We start from the raw sequence: 25,293 nt of genomic DNA, 5'->3' as shown, positions 1-25,293 counted from the left end.
CGAGTGAGAGCTGACTCGTCATTTATCGCAAACATATTTTACGCAAAGCCGGTATTGGTCTCCATTGATTTTAACGATGCTCCTTAGCTAGATCCGTCATGAGCTTTTGCATGGTATGTCTTGATTTTAGTACCGAACGCTGTGCCAAGTCTCAAGGTTGGTACTCCATGATTCGGGCAGCAATTTCGTTATCAAGGTCGAGTATGGTAGAGATGTGCGCTGATCTGACACTTAGCCTACCTAACGCATTGCGGATTTCACGCAAAAGCCGGTGTATCTGTGTTAACGCTAACTGTGTTCCATACTGAGATAGTTGATAAGATGATGATATCATGAAACGGTTTACTAACATCCTCGGTTTGCATTCAAATATTTGGTTTTATTTTATATTCTTCAATGTCAATTTCAACGTGCAATTGTGGCCTTCAGGCCATTTGCTTACAATTACAACCCCTGTCAAGCGCGATAGCTGTATTAATTTTGACAGTGTACCATACCGAAAACGGTCATGAGGCTACTTCTGATGATTTAATGTAACAGTGTACCAAGTTTTCGGCTTTCAATCACGTATTTATTCGGTAATATATTTTCCAACGGCGATTTACAGCAGACATATAGACACCGTAGTGTCGTGTGACAGTCTCCAGCCTCAAGGCCAAAATCTCCTATGCTGTACCGGGACCGAACTTCCGAGGCTGCTATCCGTAGTTCTTCAGAATGATGTTTTGGACTCAATATGACATGTCCAATCTATGAGATAACAATTGCGTATGTGTCCGAACTCGTTGACCTTTCCAGTTAGGCTTACGCAATCTCTCGAGTTATAGTCATTTCCATTTCTGCAGATAATTAGTCAGGTGTAGTGCGAACATGAACCGTGTCGAATCTTTGTTCCGCACGCCGTTCACGCAGTTACCACACTTCAAGTCACAGCTGACCAGAAGACCTCTCGCGGCACATACGTTAAAATCACTGTTGTCGTTCGTGTTACCGTACCACCAAGTTACTTGTTTACGTTGGAAAACGCCATTGTCACGTCATCTTGGTGTCGCTTGCAGCCCTAGCCCCACCACCCGATATTGTCACGAGCCGCCACTGGTTCAATAACAATAATTCACAATTTATAGACGCACAGCGATCAATATATATTAAGAAATAACTGCGAAAATCGCATTCTTCTTGTGCTTTCGCTTGTAAATGCCCATATATAGCGAAGTCTCTGCGAAAATCGAATTCTCTTCTGTGTTTTCGCTTTGCGAATGTCTAGCCGGGGCATGCCCCCGTAGCGCTCATGACAAGCTTTCACCATAGTGTCTTATATGGTGTCGACACAGTCAAATCTCACGTCTCAATGAAATTGTATCACGTCACAATTTCCAATTGGCTACAGGCAATTTGACTGTCATTTTTGACCCACTTGCCGAGCATTAATTTTGGTAAAACGGGTATCAATCGAAAGCTGACTCTGCACTGATTACGAAAATATAAATTGCATTCCGCTCGTGGCCCTGAAACTCCCACAATCAGTCTTTATTTTTGATTGTTATGGAGATTGGCATTGGGACGCAACAATGCTGTCTGGTGAAACGAGAGAGTAGCTCAACACACTATGCTTTCACTGCCCATTCTCTCAAAGTCACGCACAATAAAGAAACGGTGATTGACTTTCTCCTATTCATAAAATTACCGAGCAAGTGGGGCAACATTGCCTTGTTGCCCTTAAGGTGTAATGTAACTATCATATCTATATCTGAACCCCGTTACCGTCATATGCGTTGAGTCGACCTCTGCTGCTATAGGTCGATTTTGACTGTGTTTCACACCATGATAATTCTTGAAAACTGGTATGTTATGTCGTGATGGTAGTATTTAACACTGTCCAAGTTTCAGGGAAGCTACTTAAAGATTAGCGTAGTAATTCCGTTTCGATGTTGAGTGTGTGCTGATCCGTCATGTATCGCAAACCGATTTTGCTTAAAAGCCGGTATTGGTGTCCATTGATTTTGACGATGTTCCGTACCGAGATCGGTCATGACATTTTTCACGGTAAGTCGTAATGTTAGTATCGAACGCTGTACCACGTTTTAAGTTTGTCACTGAACAATGTTAGTGGTAATTTCGTTTCCTAAGTCGAGTGAGAGCTGACTCGTCATTTATCGCTAACAGATTTTACACAAAGCCGGTATTGGTCTATATCAGTGGTTCTTAACATTGCCTCCAGCGCCCCCCAAGGGGCGCTGACGATTTTGAAGGGGGCGGAAACGCTCAGGGGGTGATATGGGAGGCGCTGGGACGAGGGGCGATATGGGGGGCGCTGTAGAAATATGGCTTCGCAGTAGATGATGCAGTAGTATAGGACATATCCTTAATGAGTGTTCAGAGCAAATTAACATTCCACAAAACAGCTCAAATCCCAAAATTTTTGGTCGCGCTGCGCGACGATGTTTGCTACATATGTTTTCATAAATGCAGTTGGTTATTATGATTAATGTAAAATGAATAGCGCGCACTTTTAGATCGCCAAATTCCCGTTAAAACACTGCCGTTACGTTTGCTAGTGTTATTTTCAACAAAAGGTTTCGAACTAGATATTATCGACTTAAATATGAAAAAGGTATGGATTTGGATTTGAAGGTTCGGATTTGGATTGGATTATGACATAGAAATTCCAAATCCGCTCATCTCTGGTAGATAAGTGTCATTGTCTCCGTATTTTCATGTCGTCGCAATCTGCACCTCACGGGAAAAATAACATCCATCAGAGAAAAATTATTTGTCAGTGAAGAAATATCAATTTTGAATCGTGTGCTTACTTTAAATATATAGCGGACAAGAGGTAACAAAGTAACAACATGTAATGAAGTAAATTGTACCAACAGGGCACGCCCGAATATGTTCAAGTATTAATTACCTGGCCTTCATTTACCAAGAAAACAGCTCACTCGCCGCTACTGGTAAATCTGATTACGTGGGCCGCGAGGATAAAAAGTTTATAGCGACATATATATGCAATTACCACCTATTCATTCACGCATTATAGAAATATTTGGCGCCTAGGGCGACCAGGCCACACTAACTTTGCTGACTATCCAAATCACGCGATGGGGTTCTTGAGGGCGAAGCCTCAAGAGGTTTGGTGTATCATGCTATTGGTGCCCAAGACAATCGTTTTTAAGCGGGGCTAGCGAAGTTCTGTAACGACGCTTCCTCTTGCCAATTGTCTTTATTACAGCACTTACAATATGGGGTGGGGGAGCCAAAACACGATAATTTTTGAAAGGGGGCGCTGGACGTAAAAAGGTTAAGAACTACTGCTATAAACGAAGGTATTGGAGTAGAATATTCTTGATTTAAAAAGTTGGTATTTTACGGCGGGAAATTTCCATGTCTTCGGTCACGATAATATTCAAATAAAAGATTGCAATTTGAGTCATAGTCTCAATTCTATTAAAATGATGCCCGCTAATGGTTTCAGATGCTGAATGCGACCCTCCTGCTAATAGGTTCCCCATACACATCTGCAGTAGGCAATAACAGATAGGTACTTATCAAATAAAACTTATATACATACCTTCTTTTCTCTCGCCACAGAAGTATTCATCCATACCTGTAAAACACGGATTTGGTCATATTTATCAGCCAATGTCATATAGGCCTACAGGGATGGCTACACGCCCCCAGTGGGCGTATTACTTCCTTCTCCCTATCTCAATAAATATAAGTAAGAGTAAGAATAATAAAAATAAAGCTCTCTACAGTGCTGGAAGACTCAGCGAATATGAAATCTTTTTTCCGTATCCACCTTGGTGTTAAGTAATCCCGTGCATAAATATAAAATCATCTTGCAAACATTAAAACTAAAATAAATCATCAGTAATTGATTTACCGGATGAAGACATTCACACATTTGCGTTTCAGTCTGATGAAAATCCTTTAACATCACCAGTTGGAATATTAGAGCGACATTTTTCAAATTAATTACCACGGAAAGGACTCATCTCATTACCCATTGTGTCTGAAGTCTCCATGTTGTCCACAGATCCCCCGGTCTGGCTATATCGTATAAGTTTCAAAAACTATAGGTATCGTGTTATTGTCACTTTGTGGAAAAGGCAGAGTTAACTTCAACCATAAGCCGTATTTTCGACGTTATCAAGTGAATCATTTGAAGACATGTGTAATATTACCTCAATGACTGGAGACGGCTGTAGGCCTAATTCATTTGCACACGCGAGACGTCTTAGTTGCTTTAAGTGCGAATGGTCCGATATGTTTAAAATAATACGCATTCAATACATTTCATTACAAACATTTGTTCGAATTTTTAAAAAGAGCGAAGACAATTTCATTTTGTTTGCCGATCTACGTATTACCAAATATTTTTTCCAAATCTATAATCTGGTTATCATGGTTAGGGAGTGGTTTTGGCAACATATCATCTCGTGTTTAAATCCATTATTCATATGTTACTGTAGACGCCGCTCATTAGGGCGTGAATTACTCAGGAGAATCTCCATAGATATGGAAATGGTGGTATCGTTGTTCTGTCTACAGTGCTATCAAACAGCAATTGCTATTGTTTCCAATCTATATAGCAGTGATCTCATACACGCGCCCCGCGAAATCATTTTTGCTCCCTCGTCGGCAGTTAGGATTTTTATACAAGATTTTTACTGTCACACATCTTTTTGGAGATTTGAGAACTTAAAAGTCTCCCTAAAACTACCCAAAAACCTGACACTACCAATGAAACTTCACTGTCACATCACTGATCACTTCCGAAAGTTACCATGCGGTGAAAGATCAGCTGTTACGTCAAATTTCTTGTTGATGATAATAAAACATGACCCATAGGCGATTCGTGACTGAAAATTATAATTCGGACTTGGAACTTCTGTAAAATTACTCGAGCTCCGTCTGAAGATAATTGAAAAAATAAAAAGACTCCAGTTGAGTCAGGTGAAACGTTACAATCAGAGACGGACCTATGACTTGGAACGCCTTGAATTGATGCGACCACGTACGCAAATAAACTACCAAACTCATGTGGGAAATAATCTAAACGTCATAGGTTGCTTTGCGTAGCCTAGTTAGCTATCTAAACTGGCCGGTACGGCGGGTACTGGCTGGAATTGAACCAAATTTTGTGTGTAGGCTTATATTAGGTAACCGAACAATTTTACCAAGTAGCCAGTACGATTTGAGAAAAAGTCATTTTTGAAGAGCCCTACGGAACACATGTTAACTGCATCCTTTCCAACACCAAACGGAACCATTGGTCCATTGTCGACGGCTAACTGACTAGGAGAAATACTTGCTTATGACATCACAATCTAGCGGTGTACAGTATTGCACTTGAGATAAACATCATACCATATTGCTCATTACCTTGTGCTTCAGCATGTACTGACACATAAACCTGCCAGTGTGATAGCTAGTTATCGGCTCATTGTAATTCGGATCTGGTACACCCCTTTACACCTCATCCGAGTGGTACACCCTTTGAAAGTTTTGGTACACCCTAGGGCAGAGGTCTCAAACTCAAATGTGCTCGCGAGCCATTTTTCCAGTTTTGACGACGCCGCGGGCCGCAGAATTTATAGGGGTATTCTATTTCTTTCCAAGTAGGCCTTATTTGATGGGATGAATTGTCCTATTGAAAGTGAGCCGATCCAGCAGACTGGCAGTAAACACTCATCGCCAAAATGTGATTTATTCTTGTATCAATTTAGGCCTGGCACGAAGAATCATAAAATTTATAGGCTACCTATTTGAATAGAATTGTTGTACTTGATATATATTAATTATAAGATATAGACACCATGTGGGTGGACAAATGTATGATGCCATCATAAAAGCTATCGGGTTATAATTTTGCAGCTACTATGAATATTTTGAATTAAACAGATTGATAATAGAGACTGATCTGATATCAAAACATTTTTAGGTTGAGTATTGTAATTCCATTCCAGGATTCGGGTATACTTCTGATATGTAGGCCTAGGCTATTTATTAATCTCATGGCCAAATATCTTCAAATAATATAAATATTGAAATGTCGGAACGCCGAACTGCCCATTGTTGTTACATTTTGTTTGTTTGTTTTGGGGTGTTCGTCGACTACTATGGTCATTTACACCAGGCCGATATTCTTCGTATTTCCGTAACTGCCGACTTATAGCACGGCCCAGTCAAGTCACTCGAATTTAGGAGGTGACTCGAGTCAAGTCGGGTCAAGTCAAGTCACGTCAAGTCACGAATCAAGTCACAGTTCATGTCAAGTTGCCTTTTCGAAGTATGAATAATGATAACGTCATTACATTTTGCTAGCTGTCTGAAATACAGATGGAGTGGTCATTGATACTGAAACGATGAACGATTACAGAGTTGAATATACACGCAAGAAAGCCCTGTATCACTCACATATAAGTAGAACTGCTAAAACCCAGTTTGTAGTTATCAGCCAAGATAGTGAATAGATACGAATTGATAAGATGCAATACATTACGCATTTACAAATCGATATGATATAATTCGAGCCTGCGCCAATGGTTGAGGACTATATAAACTATATTCGAATTCAGTTTCAATAAATCAATAGGTTTGGTCATGATAAAAAAAGAGAACAGAATTTATTTTACTATACTAGTTTATGAAAACCTAAGCTGTCAGCTTCGATAACTTCGTTTGCGGTTAATTTATTTGTGAGAGAACAATGGAGGCTCAGTATAACGCACGATCATTAAATGATTGGTCGCTTTCACGGGTTACACCAGCGTTTGGCGAACAGTCCGAAAATATGAAAGATACAGTGATTTTGATCGACACCGATTACTTGCTGATTTCAAATTGACTCGTGAGTTTTGCTCCGAGTCACGATCAAATCCACATTTCTGAGAGGCCGAGTCAAGTCAAGTCATTTGAGCAAAGTGACTCGAGTCAAGTCACACGAAAAAGGTGACTCGAGTCGTCCCAAAACTGGTGTCTAACTGTCTATAACTTAATATTTTGCCAAATTATGCCAAGCTCAAAAATACTTTGTATTAAAATAATAAAAAATATTACTTTTTCGTGGCAAACGTGAATATTACAATTATGGATCACATTTTCACAATGGGTATGGAACGCCAGTCTTCAAGGTTCGTCGAATAATGCCTATACTATGAAATGCATATTGTGCATCTATTTGATGTTGCGGCCCGCCGCGTCATCAGGAACTACGAAATTGGCCCGCGAGCAAGTTAGAGTTTAAGACCCGTCGTCGAGACGATGATACTCTTGCTGCTCTCATGTTTTGGGTCAATATTGCAAGGTTTAAATGTTATTTGTGTAACTTGTATGTGTATTTTAGTACTTTTCTAATCCCGGGAAATCTCGGGATTGAGAAGCGAGAATCCCGGGAAATCCCGATTCCGGAATTTCAAATTTGACCATGAAGTCCAAACCATACTTGCGGGCCCTCGTCGTCATCCTGGTCCGTACCGGATTATCACTTGTGTGAGGAATAAATGATTGATTGATCATTTTATGTTGTGATTGTCAGGTTTCCATAACAATGTAATTGAAATTGTATTTGAGAAAATTTTTAATCAAATTACAATGACACAAAATAAAAATGCTTAAATTACATTTACATGAAAAAAATGTAATTATTACATTCAGCTCAATTACAAATTACAATAGCTCAAACTCTGGTGCAGCCAGCGAGGTAAAAGGTTTGCTCACCCGTACTGTATATGGTTCAACTTGCGACGTAACAACGACATAAGCTTCACATACAAATATACTTGGCTGAACGTCGTCCGATGACGGTGAACAACGTACGCGTAGTTGCCGTAACTATAACTACCAGGCATCTTAAGAAACAGTTTCCACATAACACCGGCCGACAAATTTAAAATAAAGTCATACTCTACATCAGGGGTTCCCCAAGTCCGCATTTATAACGTCAAAAGCAGCAAACAAAAAACAGCAAAAGACACCGCGGGCCGCATAGCATTATTACCATGTATTTGTGGGCTACTATTAAATTAGCTGTATTTACCACTGGTATGCGAACGTTCACATTAATTTTATGCATTCTAAGGGTGGATTGCACAGATGCCGATTGAAAAGTAATCACCGATTGCCTTAATCGGCGATAATTTAATCAGCGAGCAAGGTCACCTTGTGACTCTGTGGTACAGATACGGATTCGCCTGTGAGTTATCTTATCGCGGATTACTGACGCAAATCGACGCAAATGACGTACGTTAGCAATCAGCTGTTTTCGGTCGGTGGCGATATGAACTGTGTCGTCATAAGGGAGAGATGCGCTCTTCATAGATATGTATGTTTAGTTGATGTCATGTGCGTATAGCAGCTAACTAAACTGTTGCTACTGCACAGTTATGAACGCCAGAACGCGTCAGAACAAACGCTTTGAGGTTATGAAAAGAGGTATTGTAGGAATAGCGCACCAAAATCATCGTCTTATACCGGTATTGCTATGCCAGAAACTCTACTACAAATTTCATATATTGCAGGACATTTACCTCATTACTCGGGGATATCTAGAACTAGATAGATACTTTTCGGATATAATTTTATTTTCCGTTTATTGGTGCATTAGTCATGATAGCCGCTTCACCAATATGAAGATATACAAATTGAGTTCATACACACACATTTGCATACGATTTCGATTTCTCCATACCAATGACAATTGGCTCTGCAAGAGTGTAGAAGTAAATTTCAGCCATTGCAAGGATCTAACTGTTGTGCAATGTGACGATGTTATCATATAATAAGTCATATGCATACATGTGCTCAAGTGCTGTACAAACAGTAATGCATTTACGTTACAATTTTCCAATGCAAAGTTATCTGCTGTTATCCAGTTGAGTAATCTTGTTTGTTGACAGCCAAACCTCACTTCAGTTGATCAAGAATTTGGTCAACCATAAAATTCAATACATCCTGTTTTATAGAGAGCTACATTAATATAGTGCAATATCGACTGAGAATAACAATGGATCCGTACCTCAATGTTCTTGCTACCCTCCAGATGTTACAGAGCCTAGCAGAAGAGAGACAGTGCCAAGAAGATTGGTCAAAGACAGAGCAAATCCATTGGAATATACCCTGGAGGTTAGCGACACCGATAACATGACGGGACAACCGAGCACGACTTCAGCGCAGACAGATTGTTCAAAATCACTTCTCTGGAATGTCTTGAGTATTTCATCTCGTGTTTGAACACCAATAACCACACATTCAATTCCTCGTCAATTATTTTTATTACGAGATCCAGTAGCCTATGCTGTAGTCAGAATTGGACAACTAGAAAATCAGCTTTTCAAAATTAGACTATAATGATAATTATGGTTGCATATTTTTCCAAATTAGAATAGAATTATAGACACAGTAGTTATTTTTCAATTAAATTAGAATAGGGATTACTGAATATGTGAAAATTTGGTAATTGAATCTGCACAGCTCGCTTAGTATTGTAGAGTTCTACTGTAGAATTTTCAGCAAAACCAGAAATTAAGTTGGAATTATATTACTGGCATTTTGCACTTACTATTCTAATTATACAGCCAATTAACTAGTTGTCCCAGTCTGGTTTTTGTGCTATTTCGATTCGTTGCTTTATTTTCTCAATTTTGCAGTTCTTTTTCCATTTCCAGTTTCTGGTACTTGACATGCATCTGTAATTCAAAATATTTCATTCTGATATCATGCTGCTCCATTGCCATTTCCAGGACACTCATTTCTGAACACCACATTTTGATCACCAACATTATAGTTAAAATATGAATTTTTTTCATAAACACACCTGGCTCTCTTTTTCGAGACAATTGGCGTTGAGCTTTTTGTGTTGTCTGTTTCATCTTGCATATCTGAATGTAGTAATGAATAAACTGTGGGTTGCATCACCATCATTGTATGCTAACACTTACCATTCTGGTGTTCCATCCTGAAGTCTGTCGAGGAAATTGAAGGAAGCGTCACATCGCCATCAACAACGAAAAGGGCAGCAATTTCATTTGCTGCAAGAAAACTATGGTAACCAACAGTTGTATTGATTCAATAGAGTTCAAATTCAATAGAGCAATGTTAATATCAATCAAAACAACCCGCAATGTTCCATTTGAAGTATTCGTGTGGCTATGTTAGTACCAACACGATTCATATGGATTTCAAATTAGTACCTCAACTTACCATCGCTGTTGTGACATGAAGAACCAGCCTCTGTGTTCTCATCCTCATCGATGATGAAGGTGCAAACTGAATCTTCGGAATATGCATCTGAATAAACATTTTATTTAAAAATTTTAGTTAGAAATACATTAGAAAAGTTACTTTCAAATTATTTTTTCACGGTTTATCTTAACCTCGCGAAACATAGGAAGGATGGATGACTAAAATCATGACTTGACTCGAGTTGGAATAGGATGAATGGATTTGACTCGAGTCACTGCTTCAATATGACATACAGTATGAGAAATCCTGACTCGAAGTCAAATCTTCAAGTCAAGTTGCAAGCCTAACAATAATATGGCCAACGATACTGCTCAGGCACCTGCATAGTAGCAAAGCCAGACTGTTGCAAGTTAAAATTGGATGCAAGTTCCTCTGTCGTTGGTTGTAACATATTAAAAATGTTTATGTCCTAAATGAACTCACCATTGTTCGTGTGACTATCGAATACGCAATCGTAGTCATACCGATGTTTCAAACATTCAATTTGAGATGGAATAAGGTTTGAAAAGTGATAATAAATATACCAGTGCTATAAAAATCAATTGCAGATTGATCAAGGAGCGGTTCAGATTAGGAATTTGCCGAGCAGTGTTCCCCATGGGTCGTTTTCGTATAGCTGATGACGTGCAGCAGTCTCTGGATATGGTTAGTTTGTTGGGAATTATAAAAAGACAATAACTCCATGTTTCTCATGATCATCAAAATTTGTCTATTCAGTTCAAAACGAGCATTAAAACGCGAGTATGAAACACGCAGAGAGTCACGATAAACACAGATGGAAACAATACATCTCCTACTGCGAATTTTAAAGAATTGTCAGTAAAATTACCTATCGAAAACCTTTTCCAAGGAGCTCGTCAACTGGAGGTGGGCCAGTTTTGGCCCGTTCGACGTGTCGTGATGCATATAACTTTTTTGTTTTTCTTTTCAAATTTTTCAATATATTCGGGATTTGGCCAGTTGTACGGCTGTAGCTGCACGCGCAGGACCAGTATTCATAGCTGCATATTTCTTACTGATTACATCTCAGGCCGCATCTTTTTGTTTTGCCGTCAGTCTTTTTGTCTTCTTCGGTTTCAATATAGTCTCCTATCAATTCAATTATTCTAAACTTTTCCTGTCTGTTGTAATTTTCCGTCCTCGTATTTTATTTCCAAAGTATACTATCGAATTCTGTACAGTGAACAGTACAGTCTGTAAAAAATGACATACCGATAATCATAGCATAAGGTACTATCGGCTGTGGTAGGCCCACGCCCATAATAAGCGCCAACAGTTGTAGTAGTGTCTGAGTACAATGTTTTCAGCTAATACCGCAACTGCACGTCAGAGCATCCAGTTAACACCATCTCAATACCAAATACTAGTGTACCTGTAGCCAGGCCAGACCGCAGTCAACGCGAAGCACACAGCCGATTAACTTTCTAGATACCTCGCTCATCGGATAACATTTGGCTGATTAAAATTCACCGATTAGTGGCAGATCGGCATCTGTGCCACGGAAGCCAGCCGATTACTGACGTTTAATCGGCGATTAGGAATTAATTAACATCCGTGCAATCCACCCTAAAGCATTAATGGACAGCGTTTGGAAGTTCGTAGTTGCTGTTTTTTTTGTGTGATACTATGTCATTCTTCCGGTAGTGGCGCAAACTAAACATGGAACGTGTATTGCATTCGTTAGCAAGTATATGCACCTTCAAACCCTTCCACCAGAGAACAAAACTCTCTGTTTTAGATGTCACCTCTCAGACTCTCATGCGCCCAGATTTATCAAAATCACTTCTTCCTTACCACATTTGTCGGCTACAGCTATATTCCAAGAAATTTAGAACGTGGATTCTGTGACCTCCAAGCCCATTTTAACGATACTCCGAAATATGAATTGCTGGGCTGGCCACCTATCTAGGAACGTTTTTTCTGAGATCAGATGAATATGTATTTTTACCTCCAGATGACAATGTCGTGGTATAATTTTAATCTTCTGCGATTCCTTACGACAATTGTTATTCAGCAAACAAAAAACATCGGTTTTCCATTTATATCTGAGAAAACAAATTCATTGTTCCACGCGGAGTTACAAATATAGTTTTTGTCGTTCAATTTCATTTCCCTCGTTATTGTTTGTTCAAACCAGTGACACACTCTTTAAAAGTGCACTATTCAGCGGGATCTCTTGAGCATGAGTTCAGACGAATACCGATTATTATCAAAACAATAACAATCTAATCTCTAGCATATCAAGAAACCGGAACACATCAAATAATGAGCAATCAATAGGGCAAGTTTTTGTTGCAATCAAATCCGACGAACGTTGCATTTATTTTTCACAAAAGTTGAAGTAAAAAGTTGCATTTATTTTTCGACATTTACACTACAAGTTCCATGAAATGATGAGGGTATGAGATAGTCAAATCGATCCGTATCCAAAATATAATTTTCGGCGGTCTAGCCTGAATTCACGTCAAAACAAAAAGGACCTCAAATTGAAACGACAGTGAAATAATCAAGCGATCTATTTACATATAATGCTAAATATATCCAGTAAAAAGTTAGATGCATGAAAAATATCTTGCAAAAATCTACATGAAAAATCTAAAAAGTTGAGAAAAGTTGTCTGAAAAAATGTAGAAATATTGCACTATAGGATTCCTAGAAGAGCTTCTTGGAGGTACAGAACGTCAATATACAATTGAATAGTATGTTCATATTGAAATGAACCCGAATATTTTCGGCTGACACTCGTCCTCCAAACAGCCTAAAACACCATTCTACATAACTTCTGAGTATTTAGAAAGCTACCGGAAGCTGTAAAAGAAGTTGCAAAAGTTGCAAAATTTTGCCCTAGTATAGTCAATAAACTAAACAGGTAGGCTACAGTGCGATAAGAGAACGAAGTAGCTAAATCAGTGGTTCTCAAACTGAGCGTGAAAGCAGATGGAGAAGGGTGCAAAACTGCATTCAACTGCATATTATTTTTCGTGGTCTCATCATTCATCTCCAATTCTTAGTGATTGCTCTGTTTATAGTTCGAATTTCATAATTGAGAATTCACTCATCAACACTCAACAGTCATAACCTTCCATGTCATGAAACTCTCCGTTGGGATTTCTATCAATTTGGTTGCATTTTGCAGTGGCGGCTCGTGACAATATCGGGTGGTGGGGCAAGGGCTGCAAGCGACTTTTTATCAGCATGACGTCACAATGGCGTTTTCCAACGTAAACAAGTAACTTGATGATGGTACGGTAACATGAATTTACCGACAACAGTGATTTTAACGTATGTGCCACGAGGGGTCTGCCGATGAGCTGTGACTTGAAGTGTGGTGACTGCGTAAACGGCGTACGGAACAAAGATTTGAAGAGACTCTTTGGGGTACAGAACTTTAATATACATTTTAATAATATATTCATAATGAAAATATATTAAAACCCGAAGCTTTTCGAGCTGACACTTTTCAAGGGCAATCGTCAGCAAATGAAGAATTTCAAAAACATGCATCTAGCTACATTGCATACAACCAATTATGACGTCATAGAAACAAACAACATGAAATACAGGCAAACCGCGAGCGCAGCTAGTGGCCAATTTTCAGATTCACTAAAAATTCCTTCTGCTGACACAAGCGCGGTCGGTGGATTTTAATATAAGTCGATTCCAGTGCAGACAGATGGAAATTAGTGCGGCCTCTGCCTAATATAGAAAATCTTTCATCGCAATAGTTTTTAGCGCAAGTTGCATTCTCAGCCAAATGCTTGCCGATGGCAGAGTTCATAGCCATGGCCTGATTACGTTCTAGTAATCGCAGATCAGTTACGGCTGCGTCTTCGCGAGAGTCCAGTGTGCGTGATCTAATAACGCTCGGAACATGTTGTTTGATGCGTTCCTGCAAGCGCTGAGTTGTTCTTCCCACGTACCGACAATCACAGTGGCACTTGAAATCATAGACTATATTGCTTTGTTGAGAAGCAGGAAGAACATCTTTGCGCGTTGCGGGAAGCAATTGTTTGGTGGTAAACACAACATTAGTTTTTACGTTATCGTAACAACGATTTACAGCAGAAATCAATTGCTTTTCAAACCGGGAAGAGATGGGGCCCACCCACGGTAAATGTATATATACATTTTCCTCAGACCGTGTGTTCGTGTTTTGTGATTTGTTGGGATTGAAATTCCTGAGTTTTCTGTCAACAGAACTCTTGATGATGTGTTCGGGGTACCCGTTATCCATTAGAATTTTGCGGATATATTCTAGCTCCGCGTTTAATTTTTCCTCCGAACAAATCATCAAGGCTCTGTGCACCAACGTACCAATCAAATTTAGTTTACGGCGATTCGGGCTAAAAGAATTCCAGCGTATATAATGCCCTGTAAACGTTGGCTTCCGGTAAATCGAAGTGACAAAGCTAATACCCCGTTTTTCCACTAGAACGTCTAAGAATGGTAACGAGTTAGCACGCTCTTTTTCAAATGTGAATTTTAAAGACGAGTGTAGAGAATTCAAGTTATCAAAAAAGTCATCGAACTCCGTCTGATTTTGACAGATAACGAAAGTGTCGTCGACATAGCGACGGTACATGAATGGAGGCTTGGTTTCATCTGCCGCGAAAAGTCTGTTTTCATGGAATCCCACAAATATATTGGCTAAAATCGGGCCAGGAGGGCTACCCATAGCTACACCGTTGGTTTGCATGTAGATGGTATCGTTAAAACTAAACTCAACAGAGCAAGTAGCCGTATTAAGAAGTTCAACGAACACTTTACGCGAGAAGGAAGGTGGTGCTAAATCACCACCACCATATAGCGCGTCCGCACAGATATCAATGGTCTCCTTCAGCGGCACGTTCGTGAAGAGGCTAACGATATCATATGAACCGAGAAACATATTCGAGTTTGGAAGGTCGGTTGTTTTCATCTCGTGCGCGAATGTAAACGAATCAGCGACGCAATGCGAATCATACATGGAACGCACTGGCTCCAAAATACCGATAAGCCACTTCGCGAGCTTGTGCTGCGCCGATCCAATCATAGAAAGAATTGGTCGAACGGGCACGTTGGTTTTACGAGTTTTCGGCAGTCCGTACATACGTGGCCTCTGTGCCCCAACCGGTCTGATTGAGGCGTAGACTTCAGGTGTTATGGAGCCGTTTTTCTTGAGGCTGAATAGTCGGCGTTGTATCCGTCTTTCGATCTTCGCGATGTTATCGAATTCAGCAGCGGGACCAAGTGTCTTGAATTTTGATTCGTCACCCAAGATTGCTTCCATTTTGAGTATGTAATCCCGTTTGTTCAGGATAAACCGTGATGAACCGTGTTGAACAAAGATTCAACACGGTTCATGTTTGCACTAGACCTGACTAATTATCTGCAGAAATGGAATTCAAATGACTATAACTCGAGAGATTGCGTAAGCCTAATTGGAAAGGTCAACGAGTTCGGACACATACGCAATTGTTATCTCATACATTGGGCCTGTCATATTGAATCCAAAACATCATTCTGAAGAACTATAAGAATAGCAGCCTCGGAAATTCGGTCTCGGTACAGCATAGGAGATTTTGGCCTTGAAACTGGAGACTGTAACACGACACATACGGCTTTATTACTGTCTATAGGTCTGCTGCGAAATCGCCTTGGGAAAATATACTACGGAATAAATACGTGGATAAAATCCACAAACTTAGTACACTGTTACATGACATCATCGAGAAGTAGCCTCATGGCCCTTTTCGGTATGGTACACTGTCAAAATTAATGCGAACAGACCGAATTTTGCGTAAAATTTACTGAGGAATAGGCTGATCAAGTGATCAGCTGTTAGCCGTCATCGAAAACGAAATGGCTGTCGCGCTTGACAGGGGGCTGTAAGCAAATGGCTTGAAGGCCACAATTTCACGATGAAATTGACATTGGAGAATATAATATCAAAGTAAATATTTGAATGCAAACTGAGAATGATATCATCATCTCATCACCTATCTCAGTATGGAACACAGTTAACGTTACCACAGATACACCGGCTTTTGCGAGAAATCCGCAATGCGTTGTAGGCTAAAGTGTCAGATCAGAGCACATCTCTACCATACTCGACCTTAGTAACGAAATTACTTATGCCCTAATCATTGAGTGTCAACCTTGAGACTTGGCACAGCGTTCGATACTAAAATCAAGACATACCGTGCAAAAGCTTATGACAGATCTAGGTAAGGAGCATCGTTAAAATCAATAGAGACCAATACCGGCTTTGCGTAAAATCTGTTAGCGATAAATGACGAGTCAGCTCTCACTCGACTTAGGAAACGAAATTACCACTAACATAGTTCAGTGACAAACTTAAAACTTGGTACAGCGTTCGATACTAACATTAAGACTTACCCAGGGATATCTAGAACTAGTTCTAGATATCCCTGGACTTACCGTGCCAAATGTCATAACCGATCTCAGTATTGAACATCGTCAAAATCAATGGATACCAATACCGGCTTTTCAGTAAAATCTGTTTGCGATACTTGACGGATCAGCACACACTCAACTTCGGACACGAAATTACTCCCCCAAACTTTAAGTAGAAACCCCGAAACTTGGGGCAGTGTTAAATACCACCATCACGACATGACATACCAAGTTTCAAGAGATTTCATGGTGTGAAACACCATCAAAATCGACCTATACCAGCAAGGTCGACCAAACGCATATGACGGTAACCGAGTTCAGATATAGATACGATTGTTACATCACACCTTAGGGGCACAGACCTATTGTGCCCCGGTTGCTCGGTAATTTTATGAATAGGAGAGAGTAAATCACCGTTTCTTTATTGTGCGCGGCTTTGAGAGAATAGACAATGAAAGCTTGTTATGAGCGCTACCGGGGCATGCCCCGGCTAGGCATTCGCAAAGCGAAAACACAGGAGAGAATTCGATTTTTCGCAGAGACTTCGCTATATATGGGCATTTACAAGCGAAAAGACAAGAAGAATACGATTTTTCGCTGTGATTTCGGTATATATAGATTGCTGTGCGTGTTATTGAACAGAATTTTAGGTGGGGCAATGCCCCAGTTGCCCTATAGGACGAGCCGCCACTGGCATTTTGTGATATGAAGAAAAGGCGAGCGCAACATTTTTCACTGTCAAAAAGGTATAGGCGTGTCTAAAGAAGTTTGAGAGCCACTGAGCTAATTTAATATGTAACAATACCGAATCATTAGTAATTGCTTTCATAATTAAGATTATGCGGGCCGCAAAATAAGCCTTTGTGGGCCGCGTGTCGAGAACTCCTGCTCTACATCGACCGAACCGAGAGATTGGAATGACAAAGAAAGATGAGGAGACGAATTCCTCTACGGGTGAAAAAGCGATGACGCAGACATCACTGATATCTATGAGCTGACATGGTAATTTTTGTAGTAATATTTTAGTCGCTGTTTGAATGAGGTGAATTTCGAAGAAAAATTAATGATGTCAAAATGTTTTTACAATGCCATCTTTAATTTTAGATAACATCATATATTGTTGTCAGATATCAGTTGGCGTTTCACGGACCCCTTAAAACTATTCCGCTGACTCCAGCGTTAAACCCAGGTGTAGAAACTGCAAGACCCGGACCAAATGTTTTGTCCCTGTCATATTAACATAACCAGATTATCCATCCTCTTCTGATCCCGGTGGCCCAAAATAAAGGATACTGTGTTTTATCTCACGAAATCCAATAATCCATATTTACTCCCAAAGCTTTTCGGCTGACACTCTTCAGGGGATACCCTCAACAATCATGCGAGCATTCAAATAACTATGTTTAACAACAATCAGTATCGCTAAATAGGAAGTCATATCCAAACGTGTCATGAAGTTCAGTACTCCAAAGCGTATCTTTGTTCACTTCCTGAAAATCACAAGTAACATTCATCAACAATAATACCTGCAGCACACATTGGTTGTCCGTCACAAAAGTATTTTTCGCTCAGATGACATGATTCCCCTCCACGCATCCTAATATCGGTTCGAAAACAACTTCGATACCCTGAATTTGCAGCTGGTAAAGATGTGTTTTCGTCGCTTCCATCACTAAAAAGATTTAGTCAGATAAAATCATTATTTCGGGAATAGCGTTTATTTTAACATGAATCCAATGTGCGGCTGTAACGTGAAACATTGATTACTGAAAATTCGAAAAAAGATTGAAAACCAATCGTCTTTAACATCAGAGGACGTAGAGCAACATTACCACACCGGCATTGTCATCGTATATTTTGAACATGCCGTAACTTCGGTACACCTATCTATAGCTGCGGACAACAAGAACATGTCTTACGACGTCCTTATAAATGAGACGAATTGCATAGAAATGTAAAGGCTGCGTGCAAATGCGCCGTTTATAGTTAATACTTCGGAACAAAAAATTAAACTTAGAACCAGCAAAATTTGGTATATTTCAATTGAGAACCAAGCGCAGTCCGAATTGTGGGTATGTAATTGAAATATAGCGATATCTTCAGTGTCTGGCTATACGAGGCAAAACATTTCACCGACAAATTGGTGAAGCCATTCGTCTAACGCCGGCATATGCTCGCAGGGTTGTAACCAAGTCACAGGGCCCCGAGGTAAAAGTCAATCTCACTTTTATAGTTTTGACTCGAGTCATTTTCAATTGACCGCCGAGTTAAGTCCGAATCAAAGTCATTGAGCAGAGGGTCGAGTCCGAGTCATGGTATTATGACTCGAGTCCGAGTCCAAGACATTGTGTTGAATGCCCAGTTTCCTGTTAAAGTCTTGTTAAAAAACCTCTATATAACTCTGTTTAGTGATATCGAATGGTTCGCATTTATAATATACTAATTAATCTTCCTCTCTTTTAGCAGTTTCTGGTAGCATTTTCAAGTACCGGTAGGAATAGATGAATTACCAATAGTGCGGTTACCTTACTATTCTCCGAAGTTACAATCAAATGTCGGTCTTGGCTGTCTGAGACTCGAGTCATATGACATGTTTCGAGTCATGAGCAATGACTCCAGTCCAGTTCGAGTCAATTTACAGATTGACTCGAGTCGAGTCATTTCCTTATTTTGAGAAAATGACTCGAGTCAAGTCGGGTCATCAGAAAATCGTGACTCGAATCGAGTCATGACTCGAGTCATTCCAACCATGGATTCGTTTCTGTATTTTTCAAGATATCACTGAATTTGGACTTTTTTATTTATTATTTTATTCAAACCAGGTTACATTTAATACTAACAGCCTGTATTGAATGTTTTAATACTGTACTGGAACCACGAGAATGTGAGAAATATAAAAGAAAGTTAGATCGGCGGAACGAAACTATGCTGCATAATTTATTCTTTTCCGCATATCGAACACAAAAATTTCCCATTTAATCGTATTTTCATCGGATTCTTCTATTGCATTGTAATTTGTGACAATAAGCTTACCATACCGATAAATATGTTTGAAGTGAATTTGATCTTTAGCTGAGCGTTCAAATGCAATAAATTCTGCCATTGGCAAACATCTGTTGGATAATCCGGCCTCTACGAAAAATTATCGAGACGACTGTTTTCGCGTCATCGGGACGGGTCGCTCACACTTTCATCTGTGTGCCTTGGAGTCGAACCTTATCAAAATACATCAGCCCAAGCTTGGTCCACAAAAAAAGTTCGTGTACCATCTTAAAATAGTCCATTCAACGCTCTCTTATTTGAGATGCTTGTGATGTCATATTTCGAGATACAATTGTTGATATACAATGTTCTTTCCAATTCTTTACTAGTTGCTGACGATTACCCCAACGAGTGTCTGCCGAAAATATTCGGGTTCATTTCAATATGAATATACTATTCAATTGTATGTTGAAGTTCTGTACTTAGAAGAAGCTCTTTAAATAGCGGTAAGCAACCCAACTACCTTGATATCTCTCTTACATTCATTTGATTTATAGGACAAAAATTTCACCTTGTTCCTAACTGATATTCCCCAGGTTTACGGGCCGCGATGATACTGAACTTTTATGCAGATGCTTATCCTTAACCCATGAATGTTCGCGAACATCACTTCCACGTTATCTCTATTGTTATGTTCTTGATCATCCGTATTGTTATGTTTTTTATCTTATTTGAACAATAACTCATACGACGAGGTTGCAATATGAAATCAGTATATTATATAGCAGAATAACTCAGCTGAACGAAAGACCAGTAGACAACAGAACACAGGGTATAAATACAAAGCACGACACACGAGGAAATGATTGGCGGTAATTACTAATCCTAGACAAATAAGAGACAAACGATACCAACGCGAAATGCACGAACATAACAGTTCTCCCCTGTAAGTTAAAGGGTACAAGGTACTTCACGTTGGCCGATAGAGATCAGTTTGCTTCCCTGTTCTAACCGGATCGGATAACGTCTGCCCGACGTTCGAGCAGGACTACTTGCAGGACGTTGTGCCCTATTCTTGACCTATGGTTGCTCAGATTGTGACTGTTGAGGCCGAGCAACTTCCTGTGTGGCTGTATTATTACCAGTGATAAATCAAGCGTGGTTGGAGTTAGTTTTGTGACCGTTGAGGCTGAGCAACTTCCTGTGTGGCTGTATTATTATCAGTGGAAATCAAGCGTGGTTGTAGCTGGTTTTTGTGACCGTAGAGGCTGAGCAACTTCCTGTGTGGCTGTATTATTATCAGTAAAAATCAAACGCGGTTGGAGTTGGTTTTTGTGCCTCCTCCAATACCCATGATCTGTTTTGACAATGTACATCACGCGTCCCATTATTTCCGTCACCACGCCAGCGAGCGTAAACCGAGGAGCCAATCTCGAAATGAGTGACTGATTGTCTAGGCGTAGCAGGTTTCGTTTCATCGAAGGGCGAGCACAAACTTAACAAATTGCGCATGTAAAATCTCAGCAGGTGTATTCCAGTCTATGCCCGGGTGCGGTGCACATCGGTACGTGGCGAGAAGTATTTGGAGCGCGTTGTTGAGATCTATTTCCCCGTCGCAATTTTTTATCAATCCAGCTTTTAAAGTCTGGACGAAACGCTCCGCTTCCCCGTTTGAGGCAGGGTGTAAAGACAGTGATATACGGTATGACTGGTGCCAAATTTGAACAAAACGTATTGAATTCATTCTATATGAATAGCGGCCCGACATCTGTGAAAATTGTTATGGGCAAGCCTTCGATAGAAAAGACTTCCCTCAAAGCGTACACACAAGGTTTTGGTAAAACGGAAATTCATTACTTTAACGAAAGGATATTTCGAATGCGCATCGACGATGACAAGAAACATTTTATTGTTTATTGGACAAGAAACATTTTATTGATTATTGGACCCGTGAAATCCAAGTGAATTCGTTCAAAGCTTCCAGAGGTTTTGGGCCATTCGCGATACTGACGATCAGGCGCTTTCATTACCTGACGGCAAGCGTCGCAACTCTTAAAACGAGATTTTCAATGTCGCGATTAATGGAAGGCCATGCGATATAAAGTCGAGCCATCTGCTTCATTTTCGAGATACCCCAATGTCCTTCGTGCAACCATGAAAAGAATCGCGAGCGAAGTGACTGCGGAATTACTACGGGCTGAAAACCATTAATATTGAGCATGAGTATGTCTTCGTGCAGAGAAAGCGAATGTTTGCGAGTCGAAAACCAAGAAAAATCATCAGTGTGCGTCTTTGGATTGCAGTTACAATAAGTGACAGATAGTTTTACTAGTTTCATATCCTTCAGAGTTGCGTCGCGAATTTCATTGCGAATTAACGGTAAGCCATCGGATGGCTTGAACGATCTCCGCGTTTTCACGAATCTCCAGTTCGTCAAACTCAGGGTCTGGGCCCTTTGCTAGGCGAGTACATCCGTCGGCGTTAGTAGTTATATAGATCGCTCGTGATGTGGCAGGGGCTCTTATGGGCGGGGTCGCATGCTAACGAGAAACCGGGGGTGGCATGCTAACGTTTTCGTCTTATGGCGGGGGTGGCATGCTAACGTTTTCGTCTTATGGCGGGGGTGGTGAGCGGCTCTTATTTCTTATGGCGGGGGTCGTGAGCGGCTATGGGGCTCTTATGGGCGGGGTCGCATGCTAACGCGAAACCGGGGGTGGCATGCTAACCTTTTCGACCCCCCCTCTCGGTCGCATGATAGCGTTACAGAGATAGGGATCGGTCGCATGCTAACGTTTTCGGGTATAGGCTCCGGCGGCATGCTAACGTGAAAACTTGTGGTGGTATGCTAATGTTTTTAGGTATACGTGCGGCGACATGCTAACGTGAAACTCGTGGTGACATGCTAATGTTTTTGGTATACGTGCGGCGACATGCTAACGACGATAAATGTGTCCGTCATGTATTCTTACGGGATCTGTGGTGACTCGCCATGTGTTCTTATGGGTGCGGTCGCATGCGGCTATTGTGTCTTATGGGTGCGGTCGTGAATCGCCCTTTCGGTATAGACATCTCTCGCACGTCGTACTTTCGCATGTCGTGCTTTCGCGTATAGGTTGTGTTGGTGATTCGCCATGTCTTCTTATGGGTGCGGTCGTGATTCGCACTTTCAGCCATCTCTCGCGTGGTGTTGAATATGTACGAGTCACCAACAATAACCGCACAAACGGAAACGTGGCTTGCAAAAGGATTAAGCAGTGCGTGCGACCTATATTTCGAATGACCTGCGCGCTGAATTGTTTCCGTGCAGTCGTGTGCTACTATCGATTATTACACTAGACCAGTCAGTGTGAAATAGTTTGCTAAATCTAGGAATCAGTCGCATGGTGTTACTTTAGTAATTAGTTTACCATAGAGCCGGCGTAGCCGGTGATTCGAAAATCGACAAATTTTCACTTATTTCTGACCCAACCCTAATCCTCTGTGAAGTTGACGCTTATTCAAAAAGGTGTGAAATAATTGTAAAATCCTAATCCGAAACCGATTATTTCGACTTTGGCGTAGTGCGCATTGAAATAGGATTGACAAACATGACTAGCAACTTCCCCACAGTCCCGTTTCGATATTATACACACATTGATTTGAAACAAGTAATGTAACATTACAACTTTAATATACATTTTAATAATATATTCATAATGAAAATATATTAAAACCCGAAGCTTTTCGAGCTGACACTTTTCAAGGGCAATCGTCAGCAAATGAAGAATTTCAAAAACATGCATCTAGCTACATTGCATACAACCAATTATGACGTCATAGAAACAAACAACATGAAATACAGGCAAACCGCGAGCGCAGCTAGTGGCCATTTTCAGATTCACTAAAAATTCCTTCTGCTGACACAAGCGCGGTCGGTGGATTTTAATATAAGTCGATTCCAGTGCAGACAGATGGAAATTAGTGCGGCCTCTGCCTAATATAGAAAATCTTTCATCGCAATAGTTTTTAGCGCAAGTTGCATTCTCAGCCAAATGCTTGCCGATGGCAGAGTTCATAGCCATGGCCTGATAACGTTCTAGTAATCGCAGATCAGTTACGGCTGCGTCTTCGCGAGAGTCCAGTGTGCGTGATCTAATAACGCTTTACAACTCTATTCCCGATCCAGCTTTCCGTTTGTCAAAGAGACATTTTAACATCTTACCATACTCAAAAGAATTATTCACAACATTAACAAGTGTGTTATATCACTACAACTCGCAAACTTGAATTAATTCATCCATGTGATATTCGCATGCCCGATAATTTTTATTCAACTGTAAAAGTCGTTACTAATCTATAACACAAAGTAATCACTACTCGGGAAATCTAGTTTTCACTTACTTGATTATATCACTACAACTCATAAATTTGAATTAATTCATCCTGGTTGTACTCGTATGATCGATCTTTTTTTATTCGATTGTAAAGGTCGTTACTATTCTGAAGACAAAGTATTTACTAAACGGTGCATATACGATTTGACTTGAACATATTATATTTTGAGTATACGAGATTTGAATGTCTGAACAACAACTGAGAAATAATTTATCACAATTAAATCCGTATATTACAGCGTAAAAGATATTTGAATGTCAGCAACTCGGTAAGGTCATAGTTACTACCGCATTACCTAATTTACCCGACCAACTCGTCATGATCATTCCCGAAATCAACACAAACATGACTACTGACTTGAGTTAACCACAAAACAGCATCAAGTTTTAAATCCGCTTGTAGCTTACGGCTTATTTGAATGCGGGTTATGTTTTGTTGTAATTGAGTGTACGGAAATAGTATGACGTCTCGACATCTTACCATCTTACGATATTCAAAGAGTCAACCACGAAAACATTGTCAGGTAAATCCGTTTGTAACCTACCCAACCAACTCAACAGTATCCTTATGAAAAGTAGACAAGACTACGCGAGTAATCACTAAAATCCAAAATCCATAGCAAGTTCGGTTGTATTCATAGTCCGCCAACTCGTATTTTTATTCAACTGTAAAAGTCATTACAATTCTGTAACCTAAAGTAATTACTACTTGGCGCACGACTTGAGATTAACATGTGTTTTGAATATACGACATTTGAATGTCCGACCAACGTAGTTAAGAATTAATTTTCTTACGATCGAACACCGGTGTTACATTGAAAGTTATCCCATTATTCATACATTGAACATCCGATACAAAATGCTTTATTATCCCGATTCGCAACGGGTAATTGAAACGACTAAGTGTAGAGTCGGTATATCACAAAGACACGTCGTTACTATTGAATCCAGGCATTGATACGATTTATTGTCGGGATTTGTGACAGCGCATTGAAACATACACATTACACAACTTATACAGAGTGTGAAAATATCACTTTGGTATCGAGTACCGTTTCAAGCGTGCGATCAATACATAATTCCGTTCGCACTCTCCAAGACATGGCGAAGTCTACAGATTTACACTTCAAGACTTTGATCAACACAGACACAATTTGGAATATCTTTACTGGACCATCTTATTATACTAGACTTGAGTATACGCAAAACTCATAGCATTGACAAAATCGCAATAGACACTACACTGAAATCTACAAAATGTATTTGTATTGCTGCTCAAAGTAGTGATCATAAA

At 40.1% G+C, this 25,293-nt stretch overlaps 2 protein-coding genes across 2 annotated transcripts in view; one reads left to right on the top strand and one right to left on the bottom strand.

Moving 5' to 3' along the window:
- Positions 1 to 25,293, top strand: part of LOC145457021 (uncharacterized) — a 438,806-nt gene that overhangs the window by 65,554 nt on the left and 347,959 nt on the right. The gene's annotated exons all lie outside the window — the stretch shown is intronic.
- On the bottom strand, positions 9,260 to 17,207 carry LOC145457286 (uncharacterized). Its single transcript, XM_080335474.1, has 5 exons — positions 10,672 to 17,207; positions 10,207 to 10,293; positions 9,945 to 10,034; positions 9,821 to 9,884; positions 9,260 to 9,692 (listed from the first exon to the last, which is right to left on the bottom strand). Exon 1 carries the CDS (start codon positions 15,515 to 15,517, stop codon positions 13,829 to 13,831), a length of 1,689 nt encoding a protein of 562 aa, XP_080191600.1. The 5' UTR covers positions 15,518 to 17,207; the 3' UTR covers positions 9,260 to 9,692; positions 9,821 to 9,884; positions 9,945 to 10,034; positions 10,207 to 10,293; positions 10,672 to 13,828.

This window comes from Botryllus schlosseri, chromosome 15 (genome assembly GCF_051294905.1).
Source record: "Botryllus schlosseri isolate E-star chromosome 15, Bs_hap1, whole genome shotgun sequence".
NCBI classification, from domain to species: domain Eukaryota; kingdom Metazoa; phylum Chordata; class Ascidiacea; order Stolidobranchia; family Styelidae; genus Botryllus; species Botryllus schlosseri.
The sequence above is the reverse complement of the archived record's forward strand: the minus strand, read 5'-3'. Positions and strand labels throughout refer to the sequence as shown.

Excerpts from the sequence above, each read along its gene's own strand:
- LOC145457286 (XM_080335474.1), bottom strand. The coding sequence starts at position 15,517 with ATGGAAGCAATCTTGGGTGACGAATCAAAATTCAAGACACTTGGTCCC.